Source organism: Epinephelus fuscoguttatus, linkage group LG6 (genome assembly GCF_011397635.1).
Source record: "Epinephelus fuscoguttatus linkage group LG6, E.fuscoguttatus.final_Chr_v1".
Lineage (NCBI taxonomy): Eukaryota > Metazoa > Chordata > Actinopteri > Perciformes > Serranidae > Epinephelus > Epinephelus fuscoguttatus.
Window position 1 is genome coordinate 9,993,134 of NC_064757.1, and position 23,342 is coordinate 10,016,475.

Here is a 23,342-nt window from a genome sequence, read left to right on the forward strand (position 1 = left end):
TCAGCTTTCATTTAAGGCTTTTTTCAAAAATGTAGTATGAACCGTGTAGGAATGACAACCATTTCTTCACACAGTCCCCCGACTTTAAGGGCTCATAAGTATTTGGACAAACTAACATAATCATCAATTAAACAGTCAGTTTTAATACTTGGCTGCAAATCCTTTACAGTCAATGACTGCCTGAAGTGTTGAACACATAGACATCACCAGATGCTGGGTTTCTTCCCTGGTGATGCTCTGCCAGCCCTTTACTGCAGCCGTCTGCACTTCCTGCTTGTGTTTTGGGTGTTTTGCCCTCAGTTTTGGCTTCAGCAAGAGAAACACATGCTCAGTTGGATTCAGGTCAGATGATATGACTTGGCCATTACAGAACATTCCACTTCTTTGCCTTAAAAATGTCTTTGGTTGCTTTTGCAGTATGCTTCAGGTCAATGTCCAACTGCACTGTGAAGCATCGTCCGATGAGTTTTGAAGCATTTAGTTGAATCTGAGCAGATAATGGTGCCCCAAACACTTCAGCTTTCATCCTGCTGCTCTTGTCAGCAGTCACATCATCAATAAATACAAGAGAACCAGTTCCACTGGCAGCCATACATGGCCATGACATAACAACATACCTCCACCATGCTTCACTGATGAGGTGGTGTGCCTTGGATCATGAGCAGTTCCTTCCCTTCTTCCTTCTCTTCTCTTCCCATCATTCTGGTAGTTGATCTTTGTTTTATCTGTCCATAGTATGCTGTTCCACAACTGTACAGGCTTTTTAGATGGTTTTTGACAAACTCTAATCTGGCCTTCCATTTTTAAGGCTAACCAATGGTTTGCATCTTGTGATAAACCCTCTGTATTTATTCTAGTGAAGTCTTGTCTTGCTTACAAGAGCAGCAGGATGAAAGTTGAAGTGTTTGGGGCTACATTATCTGCTCAGATTCAACCAAATGCTTCAAAACTCATTGGACGATGCTTCACAGTGCAGTTGGACATTGACCTGAAGCATATTGCAAAAGCAACCAAAGACATTTTTAAGACAAAGAAAAGGAATGTTCTGTAATGGTCAAGTCATATCATCTGACCTGAATCCAATTGAGCATGCGTTTCTCTTGCTGAAGCCAAAACTGAGGGCAAAACACCCAAAACACAAGCAGGAAGTGCAGACGGCTGCAGTAAAGGGCTGGCAGAGCATCACCAGGGAAAAAACCCAGCATCTGGTGATGCCTATGTGTCCAACACTTCAGGCAGTCATTGACTGTAAAGGATTTGCAGCCAAGTATTAAAACTGACTGTTTAATTGTTAGTTTGTCCAAATACTTATGAGCCCTTAAAGTCGGGGGACTGTGTGAAGAAATGGTTGTCATTCCTACACGGTTCATACTACATTTTTGAAAAAAGCCTTAAATGAAAGCTGAGAGTCTGCACTTTAAGCAGGTATTCATTGTTTCATTTAAAACCTATTGTGGTGGTGTACAGAGCCAAAATGATGACAACTGTATCATTGTCCAAATAATTATGGACCTGACTGTATGCACTAACACCTCTTCATGCTTGTGTTGACAAATTTGATGCATTTGACAAAAACTGAAACTAAAGACTTCCCTATGTATTTTCTATTTCATTTCATTTTTGTACACAAAAACAATTAGTTTTCTTTTACTTCTTAAGTCTGGCTTTTATTTTTATTTCAGATTACTAAAATGTTTTTTTTCACACCTTGTTTTGGTTTTTAGTTTAGTTTCATAATACCCCTGCCAGGGATTGAGCCTCCAACCAATTCAATTACATTAGCACAAACCAGTTGCAGCACAATCAGCTTGGAGTTCTGGAGCTTGTGTCAGTTTGTGCTTTGCACAATTAGTAGTCCAGCCTTGAATATGATGTGGCAGCAGTCAATAAGAAGAAAAAGCAGTGGGTTATGGAATTTCAGCTGTGGTTTCTGGCTTCTCAAAAAGTCACCAAAAGTTTCCAGGTGAAATATTCTGAATCGATGACTCCCTAACTTTGTGAAGAGTTAGACGAAGAGTCATTTTTCGCATCAGATTATCTATTTTGATACGCTTTTAGGATGCAACTATATTCAGTAATTCACAAGAAAATTCAAACATCTGAAAAATCTGAAAAATAACAGAAGACCTGTCTTATTTGAAAAAATGAATTATAAGATGGATAAATTAGATAAAATGTTTGTGGCAATTAAGACCTCATATAATAAAAATTTAAATTATCTAATGACCTTTAAGGCCTGATGTAAAAGGGAAAAAAAGCTGAATTCAAGACATTTTAAGACCTTATAAGGATCTGCAGACACCCTGCTTCTATGATGGTTGTTAGTAGTACCTGAGAGACAAAGCCACCAGGGGGCTCTGACAATCTGCTAAATGAATTTGGCAACAACTGTGATGAAAGAGTAAAATCTAGTACTTAGTAAATGAACACAGACATTTATCAGTAAAATGTTAGTCTTTTTATATACAGCTAAAACATTAATACAACTAAGCCAAGAATTACGACCTATTTTGGGTGTTTTTGGTGTCTGAGTGCTTATCTCTCAACAGGTAAGCTGACCAGTGAACCAATCTCCTAAAAACCTTTGGCAGATACAGGTGTATGGAGAGAGGAGACAGAGGCAGGTGCAGAGAGTGGGTGGTGGGTTGGGATGGTTCTCTGTGGTGATTAATGGTTTCAGATAGAAAGGAAGCTGCGATGGGCGTTTCTCCTGACTCAGTTAACCATGGCATGGAATGGCTCAGCATGGCGTACTCAGTTAGTGCAGGGTGAAACGGCGAGATGGCACAGCTCGGGCTCACCTCTAAGGCAGGAGGGGGGGTACCACAGGGGAGAAAGGGTGGTACGGAAGCTGAGAAAGGCCACTAGATCAGAAACCACAAGAGCCAAACAGTAAAGAGCCCTGAGGAGGCAAACTGTGGGCAGGGAGAAGAGAGAGGAGAGAGCTGCTAGTTACAGATGAGGGAGGGGAGGGAGGGAACACACACACGTACACACAGTGTCCTCAGGCTACATAGGTAATATGTTTCCTTATGGACACCCATCAAAGACAAGCAACTGACAAACACACTTAGAAGTTAATCAAATGGTTTACTGGATGTGACCAGATTCTTTTTTAAAACAGACTAACACTTAACACAAGTTACAGGGAAGGGAAGGAAAATGAACAAACTGTGGTGGCAGTTAGTTTAATTTCATTCTTATACACATTACATAAATGTGTATTTCTAATTTAATCTAAACTTAGGTGAACAAAATTAATCCAGAAACTACATTTACAGAACAGCTTTATTTATGTAACAACCTTAAAATGGCTGCTTCAGAGTACTATAAAAGTACTGTTAGGCTTTTAGTAATATAATGCTTGTGACCTTTGACCCACCTGCCAGGCCTCCAGCTGCTGCGACAGGTTGAGCTTCTGCTGGATGGCATCCAGGAGCTGGCTATTCAGAGACATGATGTCTATTTTACACTTGGCCAGCTCCATCTCCACCGCTTTCTTCCTGCAAGACACACACACAGAGCAACTTGTGACATCCTACTAGCATGAAGACCCTATTGAAACTTAGATGGTGATCAATGTAGAATAACTCCTTAAAGGTATAGTTCAACATTTTGGTAAACACGCTTATTCACGTTCTTGCAGATAGTTAGATGAAAAGATTGGTAAACATAAGGCTACAGTTAGGATTCATATATATCGGTAGTTTAGCATAAAGAGTAGAGGAAGGGAGAAGCAACTAGCTTGCCCCTGTCCAATTGTAACACATATTGACCTACCAGCACCTCTAAAGATTAAAGTCTAAATTAACATGAGACGGTTACAACCTCATGATGACCACAAGATTCCAGGAAGTCATTGCTTCCAGCCAAGAAACTGTTTGTTTCCGGCTTGTTTTTACATTTTGGTTTTTGTATGAATTAAACAGAAAAGATATAATTTGTTAAAGAGTGAGCTGTTGAGATATTGGTAAGCAGATTTTTTTAGCTTTGGACAGAGCTAGGCTAGCTGTTTTTTCCCAGCCTCCAGCTTTATGCTAAAGTTAAGGTATGCAGCTACTGGCTGTAGCCTCATATCTCATATTGAACAAATAGGTATATTTCCGTATCTATAATCCCTGCGTCAAAGAGATAAAAAAGGATATAAAGGGCAAATTTAAAGGGGATACATGCAAAGCTCAGAGCGCATGAGTTGTCTGTACATGGTTCTCAACATAGAGGTGGCTATGTAGCTAAAAAAAGTAGCGCTAAATCCATTACAACAGCAAAAGTGCTGACAGAGTTAACAGTGTTTACCAGGGGAGAACTAAAAGGTCCTCGTCCAAATACGTTTGATTAACCTGGAGTTTTGTTTAAATTAAAGACCATCTGACTGTCTGACTCCACTTGTTTCTTGCCCTGTGAAATCTTTAAGGGATGTAACCATATCCCCAGATCTCAGCAATGAACATAATCAACTTTTTGAGGACAATGTCAATATTACTAACAGGAACACTTGCCGAAACTATAACTAAATGTGACATTATATTGATGAAGACAGTTGCGTTGTCTGTGAGAAACTGCGTATTTGCATTTGTCATGTGATCTCACTTGGCTATGGCGTCGTCTCTGTCTCTGATAGCAGTCTGGAGCTGCTCGCTGGGTTCTCGGACTTCAGACATCGTCCTCATCCGCTCGTTATCCTCCCGGAGAGAGCACATCTCTACAGAGAGCAGTGCCATCTGCAGATCACATGGGAGAATGACAAAGATGTGTTTATTGGAGGCCTCACAATATTCAAGATTGCATCTAGTGACTGATGTCCGAGGGGTGCTCATGTGTAAGACTGATGTTTAGTTGACTTTGTTCAACAGGAAAACAACTGACTGCCTGTGTAGTTTATTTCATGTAGGTCAAGTAAGATGGCCCTTAAACCCACAGGAAAGCGAGAGCTGTCCTGGCAGAAAGAAGACAAGGTTGAAGCAATGTCCTACGCTACAAACAACATGCATCAAATTCAGACTAGCACATAAACTGGTGAGGATGACATCTGCGGCACTAAGCTGTCAAAATGTTATTCTTAGACATGAGCACTCCTTAATGCAATGTCATTAAGCCAAGTAAGACTGAATGTGATCTATAACTGTCTGTGAAGATTTGTGCCTTCTGCTCATGCTTTAGTCTCTCTATGTATCACCTGATCTCTCATGTTTCATCGATGCAAACATATGTAGCATGTGCATGTGTGAGCAGATGTACAGTTGTGTTACTGAAGCAAGTACCTGATTGTGCAGCTGTAGCATCTCGTCTTCATTGCTGCGTGTTTTGTCCTGCTCGGCTTCGTGCAGCTCTCTGACTTCTCTCAGCTCCTCTCCCAGCTTTCTCACCTGCTCCTCCAGAGCCTCCTCGTCACTGCGGCGCGAGCCCTTTCAACACGCAACACACGACACTTCACAAGACACACTCACAGCCCGTATATGTGCCCACCACCCACAGGTTATTATTGAAAAAACGCCCACTGAGGCTCCAACCTGTCAAAGCATTATTAAGTTAGCTGTCGTTAAAACATCTTTAAAAGTTTTGAAGACAACAGCAGGTGAAGCGCTCATGTGGGTTGCAGTATCATGCTATCCAGGAAGGTGCTCTTTGGTCAGGAAGTGCAGTACATCTTGAAAAAACAAAATCCAAGGCAACTCTTCTCTGGTGCAAAAGTTAAAATGCCTTTATTAAATGGCTAGTTCATGATGAACATTAAAGGGATAGTTCAACATTTTGGCAAATTCGCCTATTGCCGTAATCCCTATAGTCATATGAGTAGATACATTACCTTTAATTGTCAGTGCGTGCTGTTCTGAGATCGGTGGGACAGAGCTGTCCGCTGAAATGGAGGTGAATGGTACAGGTCCCTCTCTCCCTCAAAACTAATCAAATACACTCCAATGACTCCAAAACGCTCTTGTGGAAAACACATGGCTTGCGCGTTCCCCACGCTATGAAATAATAATGTATAATTAAGTAACATTACGACACATGAAGCAAATACTCAGAACTACTTTCTTGAGTAAACCACTGGGCGGAGTGACACAGTGCACAGCTGAGACAGTGCCGTTGTTATTGCTGGATGCACCAGAAGGTTTGAGGAAAGTTTACACGTGTTTTTCTAAATCATGGTTTACACATGTATTGTAAAAGGTTGCGGTAACAAGCCGAAGACATGGAGCAGAGTGAAGTTTCATGTGGTACCAACCAGTAATACGGACACGATGAAACAATGGCTATTTGTGCTGAACATCGACCCCAACACGCCTGTGGAAATGGTCCGGAAAATTTTTGTGTGCTCCTGCCATTTTTTACCGCAGAAGCTCAGGAATGGTTCAAACTCCTTTCTTGAGAGACACTGTCATACCATCTGTCGGCATCACTAAACGAGCAGACGTGGTAAGTGATCGTTGTGTATTTTGCTCAGCAATCTCTCTGCTGTAACGTTACCTCCATGTTGAGTAACATTAGCCTACAACCCAAGCATGGTAAATAAGGCTAAAATACAAATGTTGTGGTTATGTTATGGATAAGTACTTGCCCAGAGCATATAGTGAAGTGACTGGCATTACTTCTCATTGTTGGGAATAAACAGACTGCTAGGGAACATTTTATGTTGTTGTTCCCTCAGGAGTTGTGGTGATTTATGAGTGTGGAGTTCGCATGTTCTCCCTGTGTTCCGGTGATTATTTTGAAGCATACTCTATATTTATATTGCACAGGTGTACCTAATAAAGTGGCCAGTAAGCCCCACATTTACACCACCGGCTCTGGGTCTCGCCTCAGCCATGGACGTTGGAACTATTTTCTGAGAGGGGGGGCGGGATTTTTGTTGACACTTATCAATGATTAAGGTTTGAAGTTGTTTTATAATGACATGCAGTTATAAGAGAACTAGAATGGATGAACATGGCATCTTTATTGTTAAGAAAATGAAACGTTGATAACTAAATCAAGCCATTTAAGGAACATAACAGCATTATTTGTAAACTTGAATGAAAAAATAAAAGTCTGCGCTCCTGACTCAGGGCTTTCATGCATTTCCAAAAGTGGACCTTCTCTCAGTTGACCTACTGATGAAGATTTTAAGCAGGGTTGAGACATCGCTTTTATCCATAAGGTCACTGTGAGCGTTCATAATGGTTGCTCGGCAGCCTCAACCTCTCTTCTTGCTCTCTCTTCTTCCAAAACCTGTAACTCTTCCTCTGTATATTCTGGCTTCTTCTCAACAAACTTGTTGTTTTGATGATGGGAGTAACTGCACTAAACATACGCTGTTTGAAATCACTCCGCCCAGCAAGTACTGTATGTCTGGAATGTAGTTCCAGCTGTGCATTTGGCCTCAAAACAACTCTGTCTCGTAATATTATATTATTATTTCATAGCGTGGTGAATGTGTAAACTACAAGTTGTCCACAAGAGCGTTTTGGAGTCATTTGATGGTGTATTTGATTAGTTTTGAGGGAGAGAGGGACCTGTACCGTTCACCTCCATTTCAGCGGGCAGCTCTGCCCCACTGATCTCAGAACAGCACGCACTGACAATTAAAGGTAATGTACCTACTCACATGACTATAGGGATTACGGCAACAGGCGAATTTGCCAAAATGTCGAACTATCCCTTTAAAATCACCAACATGTTTCGGCCATGCTCACTGGCCTTCATCAGGGCTCACTGGCTTTGATCAGGGCAGATGAAGGCCAGTGAGCATGGCCGAAACATGTTGGTGATTTTAATGTTCATCATGAACTAGCCATTTAATAAAGGCCTTTTAACTTTTGCACCAGAGAAGAATTGCCTTGGATTTTGTTTTTTCAAGATCTTTAAAAGTTTGTTTCAGCTTTGCAACATCACCAAACTTTTGGTAACACTTTATTTTACGGGTCCCAGAGGTTCCTTATAGTGTAATGTAACTGTAATACCATAGCAGTTTTTTTCCCCTAAAAAACAAATATTACATGTTTTGAGCAGTAATAGAAGATGTAATCATATCCTTTACTTAAGTAAAAGTATTGATACCACACTAAAAAGACTGAACTACAAGTAAAAGTCGTGCATTCAAAACCTTACTTAAGTAGAAGTAAATAAATATTATAAGCTAAATATACTTAAAGTACTTAAAGGTATACTATGCAGGAATTTATCTGCTACTGCTACAGCATTGCCAGTCAAAGTGAAAGCCAACACAGCTTTGTCTGCTTGGCGTTTTGCCTCGCTGTATTTGAGTTACTTCAACGCTGTGTCTGCCATTTTCAAAGCTTCCTCTTGAATGCGTGCTGCTCACAGTCTGGCACCTGGTCGCTAAATTTTTATAAAGTCTCGACCTCACCTGCGCTCTGTGCCCAAGAACTTCCTGACACAGCAAAATAAGAAGACACTAAGAAAATGCAGGCAGAGGGCAGAGCCTCTGCAGATACAGTACAGGCCAAACGTTTGGACACACCTTCTCATTCAATGCGTTTTCTTTATTTTCATGACTATTTACATTGTAGATTCTCACTGAAGGCATCAAAACTATGAATGAACACATGTGGAGTTATGTACTTAACAAAAAAAGGTGAAATAACTGAAAACATGTTTTATATTCTAGTTTCTTCAAAATAGCCACCCTTTGCTCTGATTACTGCTTTGCACACTCTTGGCATTCTCTCCATGAGCTTCAAGAGGTAGTCACCTGAAATGGTTTTCCAACAGTCTTGAAGGAGTTCCCAGAGGTGTTTAGCACTTGTTGGCCCCTTTGCCTTCACTCTGCGGTCCAGCTCACCCCAAACCATCTCGATTGGGTTCAGGCCCGGTGACTGTGGAGGCCAGGTCATCTGCCGCAGCACTCCATCACTCTCCTTCTTGGTCAAATAGCCCTTACACAGCCTGGAGGTGTGTTTGGGGTCATTGTCCTGTTGAAAAATAAATGATCGTCCAACTAAACGCAAACCGGATGGGATGGCATGTCGCTGCAGGATGCTGTGGTAGCCATGCTGGTTCAGTGTGCCTTCAATTTTGAATAAATCCCCAACAGTGTCACCAGCAAAACACCCCCACACCATCACACCTCCTCCTCCATGCTTCACAGTGGGAACCAGGCATGTGGAATCCATCCGTTCACCTTTTCTGCGTCTCACAAAGACACGGCGGTTGGAACCAAAGATCTCAAATTTGGACCATCAGACCAAAGCACAGATTTCCACTGGTCTAATGTCCATTCCTTGTGTTTCTTGGCCCAAACAAATCTCTTCTGCTTGTTGCCTCTCCTTAGCAGTGGTTTCCTAGCAGCTATTTGACCATGAAGGCCTGATTCGCGCAGTCTCCTCTTAACAGTTGTTCTAGAGATGGGTCTGCTGCTAGAACTCTGTGTGGCATTCATCTGGTCTCTGATCTGAGCTGCTGTTAACTTGCGATTTCTGAGGCTGGTGACTCGGATGAACTTATCCTCAGAAGCAGAGGTGACTCTTGGTCTTCCTTTCCTGGGTCGGTCCTCATGTGTGCCAGTTTCGTTGTAGCGCTTGATGGTTTTTGCGACTCCACTTGGGGACACATTTAAAGTTTTTGCAATTTTCCGGACTGACTGACCTTCATTTCTTAAAGTAATGATGGCCACTGGTTTTTCTTTAGTTAGCTGATTGGTTCTTGCCATAATATGAATTTTAACAGTTGTCCAATAGGGCTGTCGGCTGTGTATTAACCTGACTCCTGCACAACACAACTGATGGTCCCAACCCCATTGATAAAGCAAGAAATTCCACTAATTAACCCTGATAAGGCACACCTGTGAAGTGGAAACCATTTCAGGTGACTACCTCTTGAAGCTCATGGAGAGAATGCCAAGAGTGTGCAAAGCAGTAATCAGAGCAAAGGGTGGCTATTTTGAAGAAACTAGAATATAAAACATGTTTTCAGTTATTTCACCTTTTTTTGTTAAGTACATAACTCCACATGTGTTCATTCATAGTTTTGATGCCTGCAGTGAGAATCTACAATGTAAATAGTCATGAAAATAAAGAAAACGCATTGAATGAGAAGGTGTGTCCAAACGTTTGGCCTGTACTGTACATACACCACCACACACTCCTAGTGTGTCATAAGGAATAACTTTTGTATGAGACTATACTGTACATTGTTGTTTTTGGGGGTTTTTTTTGGAAGGGGGAAATCCTGCATAGTATACCTTTGAAGAAAAAGTATTCAATGTGCAGCAAAATATTTACTCAACACAAAATCTGAAACGTAACTAAAGCTAACTGACAAGCAGTAGAGGAGTAAATTGTATAATATTTGCCTCTGATATGTAGTGGTGTAAAAGTACAGAGTGGCATAACATAGACAAAAAAATCGAGTACAAGTACCTCAATTTTTTTTTACTTAAGTTCAATACTTGAGTGAAAGTACTACTAGTACCACTGAGTATAAGAAAGAACTATAAGAACATGTTGAAAATGAAAGTTTCAGTTAACTACATAACTTTTTGTCACACTTGCTAAACCTGTCATTACATCAACACAGAAGTGTAAGAGATAAATACTCTGATACCAATCAGAGCCGAGGTGTCTCTAATGCAGCTGTCAATAATGTTAATCATCACTGCTCATCACTGTCAAACTAGGCAGCGCTGATCAAATATGAATCAAGAGTCTGTTACAGCATTGCCTATTTCTCGCCTCAAATGCTTTTAGAAACATATTCTTGTGTACTGTTTAGCTGTAAAATGAGAACGTTTGCGGCAGCCAGTGGGCAGTACTTCATTTTCAGCTTGACTGTTTCAAACATGGTAACCAGGTCACAAACTTTCTCATTTTACAGCTAAACAGTACACTAAAATATGTTTCTGAAAATTTGAGGTGAGAAACAGGAAATGCAGTAACAGAATCTTGATTCATATTTGATCAGCGCTGCCTAGTTTGACAGTTTGACTGCAGCTCATGAACAGTGATTGACATGATTGACAGCTGCGTTAGAGATTCCCCTGCTCTGATTGGTTGTTTTCGTTCATCTGCAGTAATGCCATTATAAGCAAAACGTGGAAGCGGAAGGACAAGATTTTTTTCACAGACTTTCTACGTCATGTAATACTTCGTGGATATAGTGACAGTTTTTAGCAAAAAGGACAACACCTAATTTTTACAAAAGTTACCGACTACAGCTTTAAACTGTCACTGGTTTAGGATTCTTGATAGCTACTGATAGATGTGTGATTTGATGATAAATATACGCCAAAATCACTAATTACTCATATCAAGCTGTCTAAATATTAACAAAATCCAGAGACAATGACTAAATAGCAATAGCAGAGCAGACATCTTAGGTCGTGTTGAGGTGTCTCCATTATGTATCATTTTACTAGCTGTAGGAAAAACTGAAAACAAGCAGGCGATCAGAGACAAGCCCACAGTACATGTCACTGTGTACATGTACATGCAGTTAACAAACAATACTCCTCTAGTATTACTATATCATTTCCTGGTTCTTTCTTTAAAAAATTAAATTAAGGAGTGGCTCCTTCCTACAATGTCTTGGACCATTGTCTCTGCTTTCCCTATAATAATACCAAATTACATAGTTCTTCAAGGGAAATTCTTAGGAAATTACTAGAGTCATAATATGAGTCATTACCTCACTTTTTTTAAATAGAGGCTATTTTGACAGTGCTGATTAGTTGCCAGTGTGTTATCATTACCGTGGACTCGTTGCCATCTAGCAGATTCTGTGTGAGCCTCCGTAGCTCTAGCAGGCTGGTGTGGAGGCTCCCAGTAGGCACATCCTTGGCTGAGGACGTCTCAGAGGACTCGTCCATGGAAGAGTCAGTGGACAGCGCTGAGTCTGTGACGTCGTTTCCTCGGAGATGGGAGCAGAGCGATCGAACTTCGCAGTAGGCTTCCCATAGCTGAAGACGCAGCTAAACAGACAAGGCAAGTGTTTAGAGAAGCACAGCAAAGTATCTGACAGTGATTTTACCAATCTTTGTAATTAAACACAATCCTACAGTAACTACCTGCTCTCTCTCCTGCTCCTGCTCCTCCTGCTCCATGCTCTGTTCTATCTCACACAGCAGGCTGGATGGGTGCGGGGTGAGGCTATGGAGGCTGTGCTCCTCCGATAGCTCCTCAAGCCGAGCAGTCAGCTGCCTGTGGGACACCTGAACTTCCTGAAGCTCCAGCTGGCTCTGCCGTAACTGGACACAACAGAGGAGGCAAAACCGTGGCTTTGCAGTGTACAGGAAGCACTAGTAGCGGTCTGATGGGTCAGCTGACCACTTCAAGGACAAAGTGTGGGGTGTATACATACAAACAGCTTTGTAGAAACTAATTTACTCACAATATCTACAGAGGTAGTAGCTATTTCTTAAAGATTTTAGGTCCTTTTTCATGTGTCTGTACCTGTAGGTCCTTCTCGTGAGACTGCCTCTCCAACACCAGCGTCCTCTCTCGGAGATCTTCCACTGTATTCTGCAGCAGCTCATTCTCCTCCAGCATGGCATGCACGCGACGCTCCAGCTCCATCTTCCTCTCCGACAGCATCTTAATCTAATGTGTTAAACAGCACCAGTCAGTTACTGCGCCATGGTAGATTGGCATTAATCTGAGAAAATATAAATTGTTTTGATTTCCTGGTTGATAGTGGACCAATGGGCAGCTACGGACCTGATTAAAGGCTAAATGTTGTTGTTTTTCCTGACTCTGAGGCAAGCTGGGCTCTTACACAAGATTAAAAAGTACTCCCACTGGCCTAAAGAATGTTTGTTGCCTAGCACAGGCGTAGGCGTCAGTTGCCACCCTCGTCTTTAGGAATGCCTTGCTGATATGTTAGCATCTCCAAAAAGCTTGCTATTAACTTATTCCACTCTATGAATGTGTAACGGCCTTCCACTGAAGGTTAGCACTGCAGAAACACAACATGTTCCTCATGAATTGTTTTCCCTTGTAGCTGCCTGAGACAGCTTTCCCCATTAAACAAACATCAGTTCATTTTTATCCCTCCTGCTTTTGACCTACATCTGGTAACCTACTTCACAGTGCAGAAGCTTACATGTGGATCATTTGTTTTCATTACCATATGAGTGTCCACATTGCCAGGTTCTGGCTATTTTGGGGGCTGCTATAGTCTCTGTCTTCACACAAATAGGGCAAAAAGCCATTAGTCATTAGCACATGTCATATAAAGGCAAAGTGTTGGAAAAGTGGGAGCACCCAGACATTGCAGTATCTCAGCTAAATATAGAGCGGTAGCCTTTTCTCCCAATTATAGCGCAGGCTCTGCAGTCTGGGTGTTTTCTGCCTGGCTTTGAAAAGAAGCTTTGGGGAAATCTGATTTGTTGTTATGCTCCAACAGTACCTTTGTTCATGACTTATCAGGCTGATATCATACATGACACAGCTGACATTACAACACGTCATGCTCCGATAACAAAGCATATTCTTCATGCTCAATCTCATGAAACAGGGATTGCCATAAGGATTTGGAAATGTAAAATACAGATTTTTCATTCATATAAAAATATAAACATAAAATAAGAAGACATTATATGTAAAACGTCACAGTAGCCAAGTTACATAAGGTCAAAAGATTCAGTATTTCATTCAGCATGAGATTCAATAATCTACCTTATAAAATAATGGTACTCTGCCCCATCATCAACTCATTTAATTGGACAGAGGAGGTGCAATTCTAATTCAAAAGAAAATAATGGTGCAATCCTTGTTTCTATTATTTTACAAGACGTTACATGCAGCATGCAGTCTGATCGACAGGCAGCGTTCGGTAACCACTCACTTCTAGCCCTTGCTGCTCCAACCAAGAGGGGAAGGAGGGTGAGGGAAGAAGGGATGGGTGAGGAGAAAGATAAAGATAAAGATTACGAAAAGAAAGTAAAAGTAGTTTGCGAGTAATCCTACAACTACCCTGATAAAAAAAAAAACACCGCATAGCAGGTGAAAGGTGAACACCATCCCCTGACAAACACAATATTTGTTTAAAGCAGTGTTTCCCTTTGGTGGGATTTTTATTCCACTTATCAGAAACTCCCAACTTAAAGCGAGACTTTGTAACTTTTGCCAAACAGCAGCCCCTGTGGTAATTGCAAATTAATGGGACACTGAGTTGTTCTTTATCTCCCAGAATTCTCTCGTCAACTGTTTTAAAAACATAATTGAAACCTGACCAGACTAAGAGCAAGTGGGATGGGACCAAAAGCAGGAAACAACAAACATGTTTCCTGGTGTCAATGAAATATCCTTGCACAGCCACAGATCATCAGGTGCTGGTAGGCAGCAAGAACGTAGCAGGTTCACCTCATCCTGATGAGGTGAACCTGATGACGCTAAATGCGAAACGCGTTGTTCCCTTCATTAAATTTCGATAGTAAAGTCTAGGTCAGTGTGCGGAGGATTTTTTTGCATATCTTATGTTTCCTGGTGTGTTGTGGTACGGTTTGTTTACATCTTGTTTTACAATTGAAATAAGTACCTGTTAGACATGGGCAGTGTCACAGTATTACGGTATACCAGGGCATTTAGAAATCCCAAGAGTATGATTTTTATTACTGTCAAAAATTCAGACGCTCATCTTTCTATTAAACAAGGATACTGTATTGGGGATGTATTGTATGTAGTGCACATCACACACCACCAGAGGCCAATCTCTACTGGTTGAACAGGTAGCTGAGCTGAGAAACATGGCTGTGAGTGTTGGGGACAATGTTACAGGACTGTAAACGGCCAGCTAAGAGAAACTGTGGGAAAAAAACAGCATATTTTTACATCTAACTTGATGAAATGAGGGTTTATTTTGAACATCCTGGGGTGGTGATTTTAGGAACACTGGACGAACTAACACTTAAAGGGCCACTGTGTAAAATGGGTTGAAAACCGTTGAAAACAGTGACATCAGTGGTCAAATTCTAGATTGCAGGGCTCAATCCCTCACCCCTCCCGTCGGGTAAATGACGGTGGCCTCGTAGGGACAAAAAGCCTTGCGCAGACATGAGTTTTTCAGGAGTAGGTCTATCTAGCGACGAGGTGAATGTTTATTTAGAAATCTAAACCATGTTATGATATTGTAATGAATCACTCACGAGCAGGAGACCAGAGGAGCGTTCGGGAAAAAGGCCAGTTTATTTGAGCACTCCAAAAACTCCGGTAACACTCCAGAGGGTAAAAGACTCCGTGCCAAACTCTGACTCTTCTGGCGTAACACACACACTCCATACACACATTCTCGTTTACGATACCTAGCGGACACCCCCTCCTCTCTCTGCTCCACCAATCTCCAGCCCGCACACTGACTGACAGCGTAGCCGGTAAACAGAGCTCAGCTGTTTATTTAGCCTAGCAATATCTCCGGACTATAGTAGCTGCAATGTACGGCTCTGAACGCGATTTTGAAGAGTTTCTTGTAGCGGACACAGATCCAGAGCCATACCTGTTTGAGCCGGAGCATACAGATGAGGAACTCCATGTGTTGGATGCTGAGCGGGCGAGAAGAGAGGCTGAATCCTCCGCTCCCATTTTGCTGCACAGAATGGGATTCGGTGCTACCATCGTTGGGGAGATATATCATCAGGAGGAAAAGCGCCGCAGAGAGTGCATCACAAGGGGTGAAGTTGTGTCTTCTTTTCCTCGCAGATGACGTTCGGGTTCATTCTCTCCTGTTGCGTGGTAAGTGTGGTCCATTCGCAAACTTTATAACTTAAAAAAAACTTCCACTACTCTCTATCGACGAACTACCAACACTCTCTGCTGTTTCCTCCTCCTTCTTTCTTCCTTCCACTGTTTTCGTTGGTTTATTTATACACGCGAAATGCGTTCTCTGGCTGGCTGGATTGTCCGCTTGGTCTGCCGTACATACATGGCAGCGCAAGATGGCGACCTCTCTAAAGCAAGGCCCTTGCTCTATATATATATATAAAAGCATAATTATAAGGCTACGAAAACCAAACGAATTTTATTTTATAGCGATTATACACTTATATAAACATATTAATGGGTAGAATATTCAGATTCAGATTCAGATTTGACAATAAACCATGCCAAATATTACACACTGGCCCTTTAAGTTAACAAGTCAATGAAGCCAGTCTTAGCTTGGTGAAAAAGAGAAACTTGAATTCAGAACGTATACGGTTGTATTTCTCAGTTCAGTAAGTAAAAAAGGCAAGACATTTTGTGATTCCATATTTTTTATGTATCAGACTGAAAAGGCTAAGATAGCTTGCAGAGCTGCAAACCCACAGGTCGAGTGGGAGGTGGGGGTAAGTAAGTAGCGCAGCACACAAATACTGTCATTTACTGTATACCCCCATGAAATTCCAGGCTGGTATGAAAGTAAAAAAAAAGATACCTCCAAGCCTGTAACATAAATAAACATAATGTAAAAGCAACACAAGTATGAGGGAGGTAGAAAATAAGCTAACTGCCTTTGTAAAGTCAATTACACAGCAATATCTACTTAGAGTTTGCCAACGTTAGCTAACATTAGCCACTATTAGCTGCTGGTCATACCAGGCCAATGAAGACAGTAGCAGCAAAACTCTTGCGTGTATTGAAGTGAAGAAGACTGTGAATGTTTTAAAACTTCTTTCAAAAGTAACATAGTCTCGCTTTAACTTCCCTTGGGATCTGTTGTCACCTCAGGCACTCAGGCTTCTTGGTGAATACCAATAATTGCAAACATTATTTTTGCAAATGTGACTGCTCGAGCTCTCTGCACTCTGAAAAGTACAATTCAATCAGCTGTACTTAATATAAAGTGATGAACAATGGAAAAAATGGTGCTGATAGCTACTCACCTCAGCCTGTAGAGTTTCTAGTCGTGTCATGTGCTGGCTTGTCGACATACTCTTCTCCCTGAAGTCATCCCGTAATGAATGGACCTGAGTGGACAGCTGCCTCTCCACCTCTGCAGCCTGGATGGAGACAGACAGACAGACAGGATGGTGAGAAAAAAAGACTCTACATTCGCCTTAAATGTGTCCGCTCTTGGTTTAAAAGAGTACTCCAATGAATGAACCACTACACTCACGATGGATGAGTTGTCAAAACTGACACAATGCAAAGTAACCGCTGATGGTTCAGATTCTGGTCTGTTATAGCAGCTAATGTGGAGTCTTTTTAACTCACATCCCCAGATAAATTTCATTTTCAAACTTGAAGTCCTCAGACCAAACTACATTGACTCAAGTAACATCACTTGAGGACTTTATACAGATCCTCCAGAGACACTAAAGGCTATATTCAACTCTATTCCTATGTAAAGTAGGCCTGTAAAATTGGTTGAGTTCTCCTTTAATTATTGTTTATGGTGATGTTGACATAACAGCACATTGTGGAAGTGTGACATTATCAACCTCTCAGTTAAATTAAAAAGATTGCATAGCAGCTCTTTAGTCCGTGTTCCCTAACTAGAATACTAAAGTGACTCATTGGAGACTGATAGCGAGTGTAGTACACACACACAAACACGTAGACATTCATCAACACACTGATGTTCACCATGTACTCAGTGACATAGTCACTTGTACATCAGCCCTCTCCAGTCTGTTCTCGTAAATGGTGCATTTGGTAGATGTTCCTCTGAAAGCACAATGTTATCCAAATGTCATGGCCCTTTTAAAAAGCCTTAAATAGTCCACTGCTCAGTATTTGTGCAATCCAGCCCAGCAGCAGACTGAGTGCATCAGTTGAGCTTATTGGACAGGTGGGATCAGGCCACACAGAGCCTGGCTCAGCTTCATTAGCATAGAACTGCACTCAGGAAGCTACCGCTCGCATTATCATCACTGCCATGGCAACAGCAAAATCCTTAAAACCACTCACTTTTTACAGCTCACTGAGGAGACTGCACATATAGTAAATATATCAAAGACGCTGCAAGAAAGGGAGCAACTGATCTGCACACTGAATACAAATTACATTTTTACTTCTGGGGTAAACAGTCTTAAACTGTAAGAGAATCACAGCACATAACTGAGTTCAAATTACCATCATTTTATTCAGGTTTGCTTTCACTCACTGGGTGCTGAGTGAACATTGAGACTATTATAAGTCTAAAGTAAAGCCTCTAGGTGGCACTACACACTGCTGCCTCTTCTCAAGGAGCTCACAGAGCGATGAGAGGAGGCTCAGCAGCTAGTCGGGGTGTTTTCTAGGGCTTTGCTCTGAGCAGTAACTAATGATGCAGGAGTCTTGACGTAACACTGTGTGGGTTGTTTTGTTTTGATTTTGCAATAAATCATAAATGGAATTATGGAATGTCAATGGACTTTATATTCTTTTCACAACGTTTCAAATACAATGGTAGATGTTAACATATACCTGCAAAGTTTTTTTTCTTTTAATTACAGTAAAGAAATGATTCACCCACCTCCTAGTGTTCATTCCAGAAAGGACTATTCCGTATGTTATATATCCCAAAGGTACACAGCACTAAAACCATAATATATGGCCTTAATACTGTATACTAATGAAGTTACTTATTTTGTAAAATGATTATAATGATGATGGTTAAATTATTTCCAGCACTCTGAAAGAGAAAATCTCCTCCCTGTATATCCATTAGACCTGGGTTAAATGATGAGTGCAAAAAACATCTGTGAATCACTGTAATCTGAACAACAGATAAAGTTGAATATATTAGAACAATTTAAAAAATGTGAGTTAAGCTTTAATTCAAAGACATAATGATAATCGTTTACACTAAGTGGATGGATGGCTAACTGATAAGCCTAAGTGATGACTAATAGGTTTTGTAGGTTTCATTATGGTGTGACATCTCCGCGTCTACATCTTATACTCAAAGCAGATTAAACAAATGCTGTGTGTCAAATTCAAAAGATGGAAAATATATGAGTTTTAAGGACTCAAAGGTGACACATGGTCTAGGAAATCAAGATTTCTTTACATTATATCATTCATTCATTCATTCATTCATTTTCCGGAACCACTTATCTTCTTGAGCGCCGCGGGGTGGGGGGGGGGGGGGGGGCAGCTGACACTGGGTGAGAGGTGGGGTACACCCTGGACAGGTCACCAGACTATTGCAGGGCTGACATATTTCTTTACATTTAAACTACTTTATTAAAGACTTGAGGACTGATCTGCACAGAGATATGAATGGTATAACTAACCATAGAGGACACTGAGGGATATGCCATTCCAAATACCTTTGCTAAGTCCTACCAAGATAACAATGAGAGGGTTTCACGAGGTGGAGACAGATTCTTAGCAAAAGACATTGGTATAAAGCTGATCGTCCAGGAAAAGAGCATTGGCTTGATATGATACTAGACACTATGTCTGAGTATACAGAGGTGGGACAAAGTCATTGTTTTGCAAGTCACAAGTAAGACTTGAGGCTTTGCACACTCAACTTTGAGATTTATGCTCTAAACAAGTCATAATGTGCTTTTCACCAAATGTATTGCCATTTTAACAACAGAGTGATAATATATTAAATTTCTAAAAGTCATGAATGCTTTACATTTGTCTTAATTTGTTAAAACAAGTTTGTTGTAAGTTGTTGTGTCTCCATTTATATTTTTCACCTGCACATTTTGCATACTGCAATTTGTTTTTTGTTGACCACCATGTAGTTTTTGTATGTGAAAGAAATGTCTTTGGTATCATTTTTTCTCATTGGCGCACAGCAATGTAACATTAGTACCTTATGGTTCTGTGCTGCAACTTGATTGGATCCTGTCCTGGTTCAAACAAAGTGGATCTGAAGAATTAAGTGTCAGCTTTCGGGGAATAAATAACGTTAACATCAGTTGACTCAGGAAATGAAGAAAAATGTTCCTGACACATTTTTTAAATAACATACTTTTAAAGGTATTTATTTTCAAGTCAAAAGGCTCAAGTCCACATGAAGTCAAGTCCAAGTCGAGCTGCAAGTCTTTTTTGATTCTGCAAAGTCTAAGTCATCAAATTTGTGGCTGGAGTCTGACTTGAGTCCATATCTCTGTCAATATCCCACAACTTTTTGAACTGTTTTGCGATGTATTGTGTGACTGTCTTCCTTCGATGTTTGATGGTGCTGTGCACTTTGCTGTATAGCCAAGGAATGTTTCTTCAGTGTTTGATGCATCAGCATGGTGCGTATGTTTGCCTATCAAGGGCATCATTATAGTGTTTGATGCTGTTTGTCATTAGTCTTGGTCAAAGTTTATTATTTCTTAGATGTACTGATGATTTAACCTTCAGTTGAAGGTGGTTAATATTGGTGTATCACTGTTTATTTATTGTGATGGGGAGAAAAGTAACAAATGCTGATGGAATGTCATGTAGATGCAAAGAAAAATAACTAATCCAGCGCTTTTTTGTTTTGTTTTTTTCTTTAAAGATTACCGACCTGACAACATCCTTAAAACTCCAACTACACAAACTGTCTTTGTATGAAAAACCCACTGCTGTGGATTTTGAAAAACTTTAATAAATACAGGGAAAAATAAAAATACAACTCTCAAAAAGGAGTTGAGGTGTCCATTGCATCCTCTGTTGTCCTCTAAGCCATTTCGAGTTTTGGCAGACACTGAGTCAAAAGAGCCCAAATAAGTCGACAATAAGCTAATGTCTCTAAACCAGTAAGTATTCAGTTATGGAGGCCAGATGTGAGTTCCTCTGTGATCATGATGATGATCCTGTCTCCTCTGTGTGGGAAACAGATGTACAGCCAGTGAAGGCCAGTGCAGCGGCAGGTCACAGTGGTAAAGTGACATCTGACCCACTGGCCCAGTATGCTGACAGATTGAGAGCATGTCGAAAAAACCACAGAGTTGACCGCGGACTGCCTGATGTGCAGATACTCACTTAATCTGCACATAAATTCCTCAGATCCCAGATCAAGCATCATCAGCATGGCAGGACAAATAGGGGCAAATCAGACTGCTGTGACAGAATCCAGGGCAGCAAAGTAGGGCTCAGCAGAGAGATACGTTTCCTTACAGCCTCTTTACTCTGACATTTATGTTGGTAAATACTGAATACTGTAAGTTCACCTTCCAGAGGAGGGCCAAAACTTGAAAAGTAGATATCACTCCTGTTGATCCAGTTGCAGACTGTCTGTGGCTGTGCAACAACATCTAGCAGATGTGACTGCAGGTGCATCACAGGTCTTCAGTGGCGCAACCTAGCATCAAACTATCTGTATCCTTGTGCCATTCTGTGGAGCACATTCCCATGGTAACAACACATGGAGTTTCAATTTGCATGTCACTCTGGTTGTCATAGCAACCGGGAGAAGTGGGATAGGGGGAGCTGCAACTAGCGGTCTCAATGCTTCTAGTATTTTCCTTAGTCACTTTCACAGAGTACTGCCTTGTCTAGACTTGTGGAGGATGGGCAACCCCACGTTCAAACGCTTGCATAACAAACACTGAGGGTGACAATACGTGCCAATCAGAGAGCTGATCCTGAGAGCAACAGCTACCTTGGGCTGATGGGAGGCAGACGTTACGTGTTCCGGTGACTGGATGTGAAGGAAGCTGATGGCTGGACAGATGCCCAGGGACTGTGTTCAACGCTGGCTTGAGGTTGTAGAAGGAGGAGTAAAAGTGAATCCTTTGCATAGTGTGATGTTGAAATACTGCACGGATGAGGCCAGACACAACATAGGATGCCAACGTTCTACTTTTGTCATTAAAAAACATTATGCTGGGGCAGGGAGATATGGAGGAAATCAAATACCACCATATTTTTGACTAAATACTTCAATACTGACGTCTGCAAGAACAGACTGGTAAAACCAGAAATTACATCACTTTACTGTAATGCAGCCTTTAAACCAGGAAGAGACAACACATAACAATATTACGAAATCCAAAATTTAAGACAATATCTAGGCCCTAACCCGATAAATATTGACGTAAATGACAAGTCAAAAAATTGAATTACTTCTCCTCCAAAGCCTCAAATACACAACTTTGATGCATCACTGGAGGCTGCTGTCACCGTTTAATTAAGCAAATTCTAGAGGTTGAGGGAAGTAGAATTGACCATGGCCATAAAACATACAGACACTTGTGCTGGAGTCAGTGCATCTCCAGCCTTCTCTGAGCATGTGTGGTAATGTAATTAGAGAAAGGTCCCCTTCCTGCTGGTTCACTCTGATCAGATTAGGCCTGAGGAGATTGGCTGTTCTCACACTCAAGACCCATACAGACCACCGCACACCTCCTGGGCTCTCCTCATTGATCAATAGGAATGTATTTCTCTGGGTGTATTGGATATAATTTATAGCTTCATCACCCGGTATTGGAAAATTCACTGACACATGCACACACCCAAAGAGGAATAACCAAAGGGGGTATTTGCGTCAGCCCAGGATAAGATATGACGAGACAGAGATTAATTTTTTTTAGCTTTTCCTTGTCCAAATATCTAAGTTACCTGCTGTTATTAATTAAGTAGAGTATGGACTGGAGTTGTTTTGGTTCCTGACTGGATGCATATGGCAAGGCTATTAGCACGGATTATAGCCTAATCCCCTCAGCGCTGTATCTTACCCTGTGACTTACATCACTTCCTATGGAGTGCCCTGCCTTCTCAAGGTCATCTCACTGCAGCCAATTTAAGAACTGATTCTTAAGTTGTTAGGCAGGCAGTGTACTGCTTTTTATACCTTTGGCTGCAAAGTTTGCTTTAGAAATCACTGGCAGTTATATGTGGAGGACAAACACTCATTCATCAATAAAAAATACTTGCATAAATGAATTTAATAAAATGTATATTTATAAAATACAAATCACTAAATCTACATAAATCTACATTTATATACAGTATTTCTAAATTCCAAAATTTCTACTGATAATAATTTCTGATCATTTATTAGTTAAAATATCTATTTATTTGTTTGCTCATTGATAATTTGGTCCTCCACAGTCATGATGAACACAATATTCCAAGGCAGTAATTTTAATATATGTTGGAAGGACACCCACCACCCTCAATATTCAAATATGCTCATAATGCCCTGAATAATACAGATTAAATGGTCTATGTGATTGTTGATTGTGATAGTATTTGTAGAGTGTTATAAAAATGAGAAAATTATGTGAGTTGTTGTTGTTGGAAAACTTATTATTGTAACACCATACTAATAACACTTACTTAATCAATCATTTGTATTGCGCTGCATGTGTCATTTATGTATAAAGTAGTAGCAATGGTACCCGGTAAGAACCTGGTTTATCTGCTTCTCTTGTTTGTGTGTAATTGTAAACCCAACGGCTGTGGATGTGGTTGTTCTATCAATTACAGGAGCCCCGTCCTCAATAAGTGTGTCCAGTCACCACTCTCAGCAGACATGCCAAAGGACTGCAGTGAAAAGCTCATACTCACTTT

The 23,342-nt window shown here is 40.9% G+C and overlaps 1 protein-coding gene across 1 annotated transcript in view; it reads right to left on the reverse strand.

The window, feature by feature from the left end:
- The window catches only part of bicdl1 (BICD family like cargo adaptor 1), a 35,353-nt gene that overhangs the window by 6,240 nt on the left and 5,771 nt on the right, over positions 1 to 23,342 (reverse strand). The window contains exons 3-10 of the mRNA XM_049578724.1: positions 16,793 to 16,909; positions 13,780 to 13,791; positions 12,387 to 12,533; positions 12,002 to 12,181; positions 11,687 to 11,905; positions 5,262 to 5,405; positions 4,591 to 4,721; positions 3,383 to 3,503 (exon numbers count right to left, since the gene is read on the reverse strand). Coding sequence (XP_049434681.1) covers positions 3,383 to 3,503; positions 4,591 to 4,721; positions 5,262 to 5,405; positions 11,687 to 11,905; positions 12,002 to 12,181; positions 12,387 to 12,533; positions 13,780 to 13,791; positions 16,793 to 16,909 — 1,071 coding nt within the window. The remainder of the gene's footprint in view (positions 1 to 3,382; positions 3,504 to 4,590; positions 4,722 to 5,261; positions 5,406 to 11,686; positions 11,906 to 12,001; positions 12,182 to 12,386; positions 12,534 to 13,779; positions 13,792 to 16,792; positions 16,910 to 23,342) is intronic.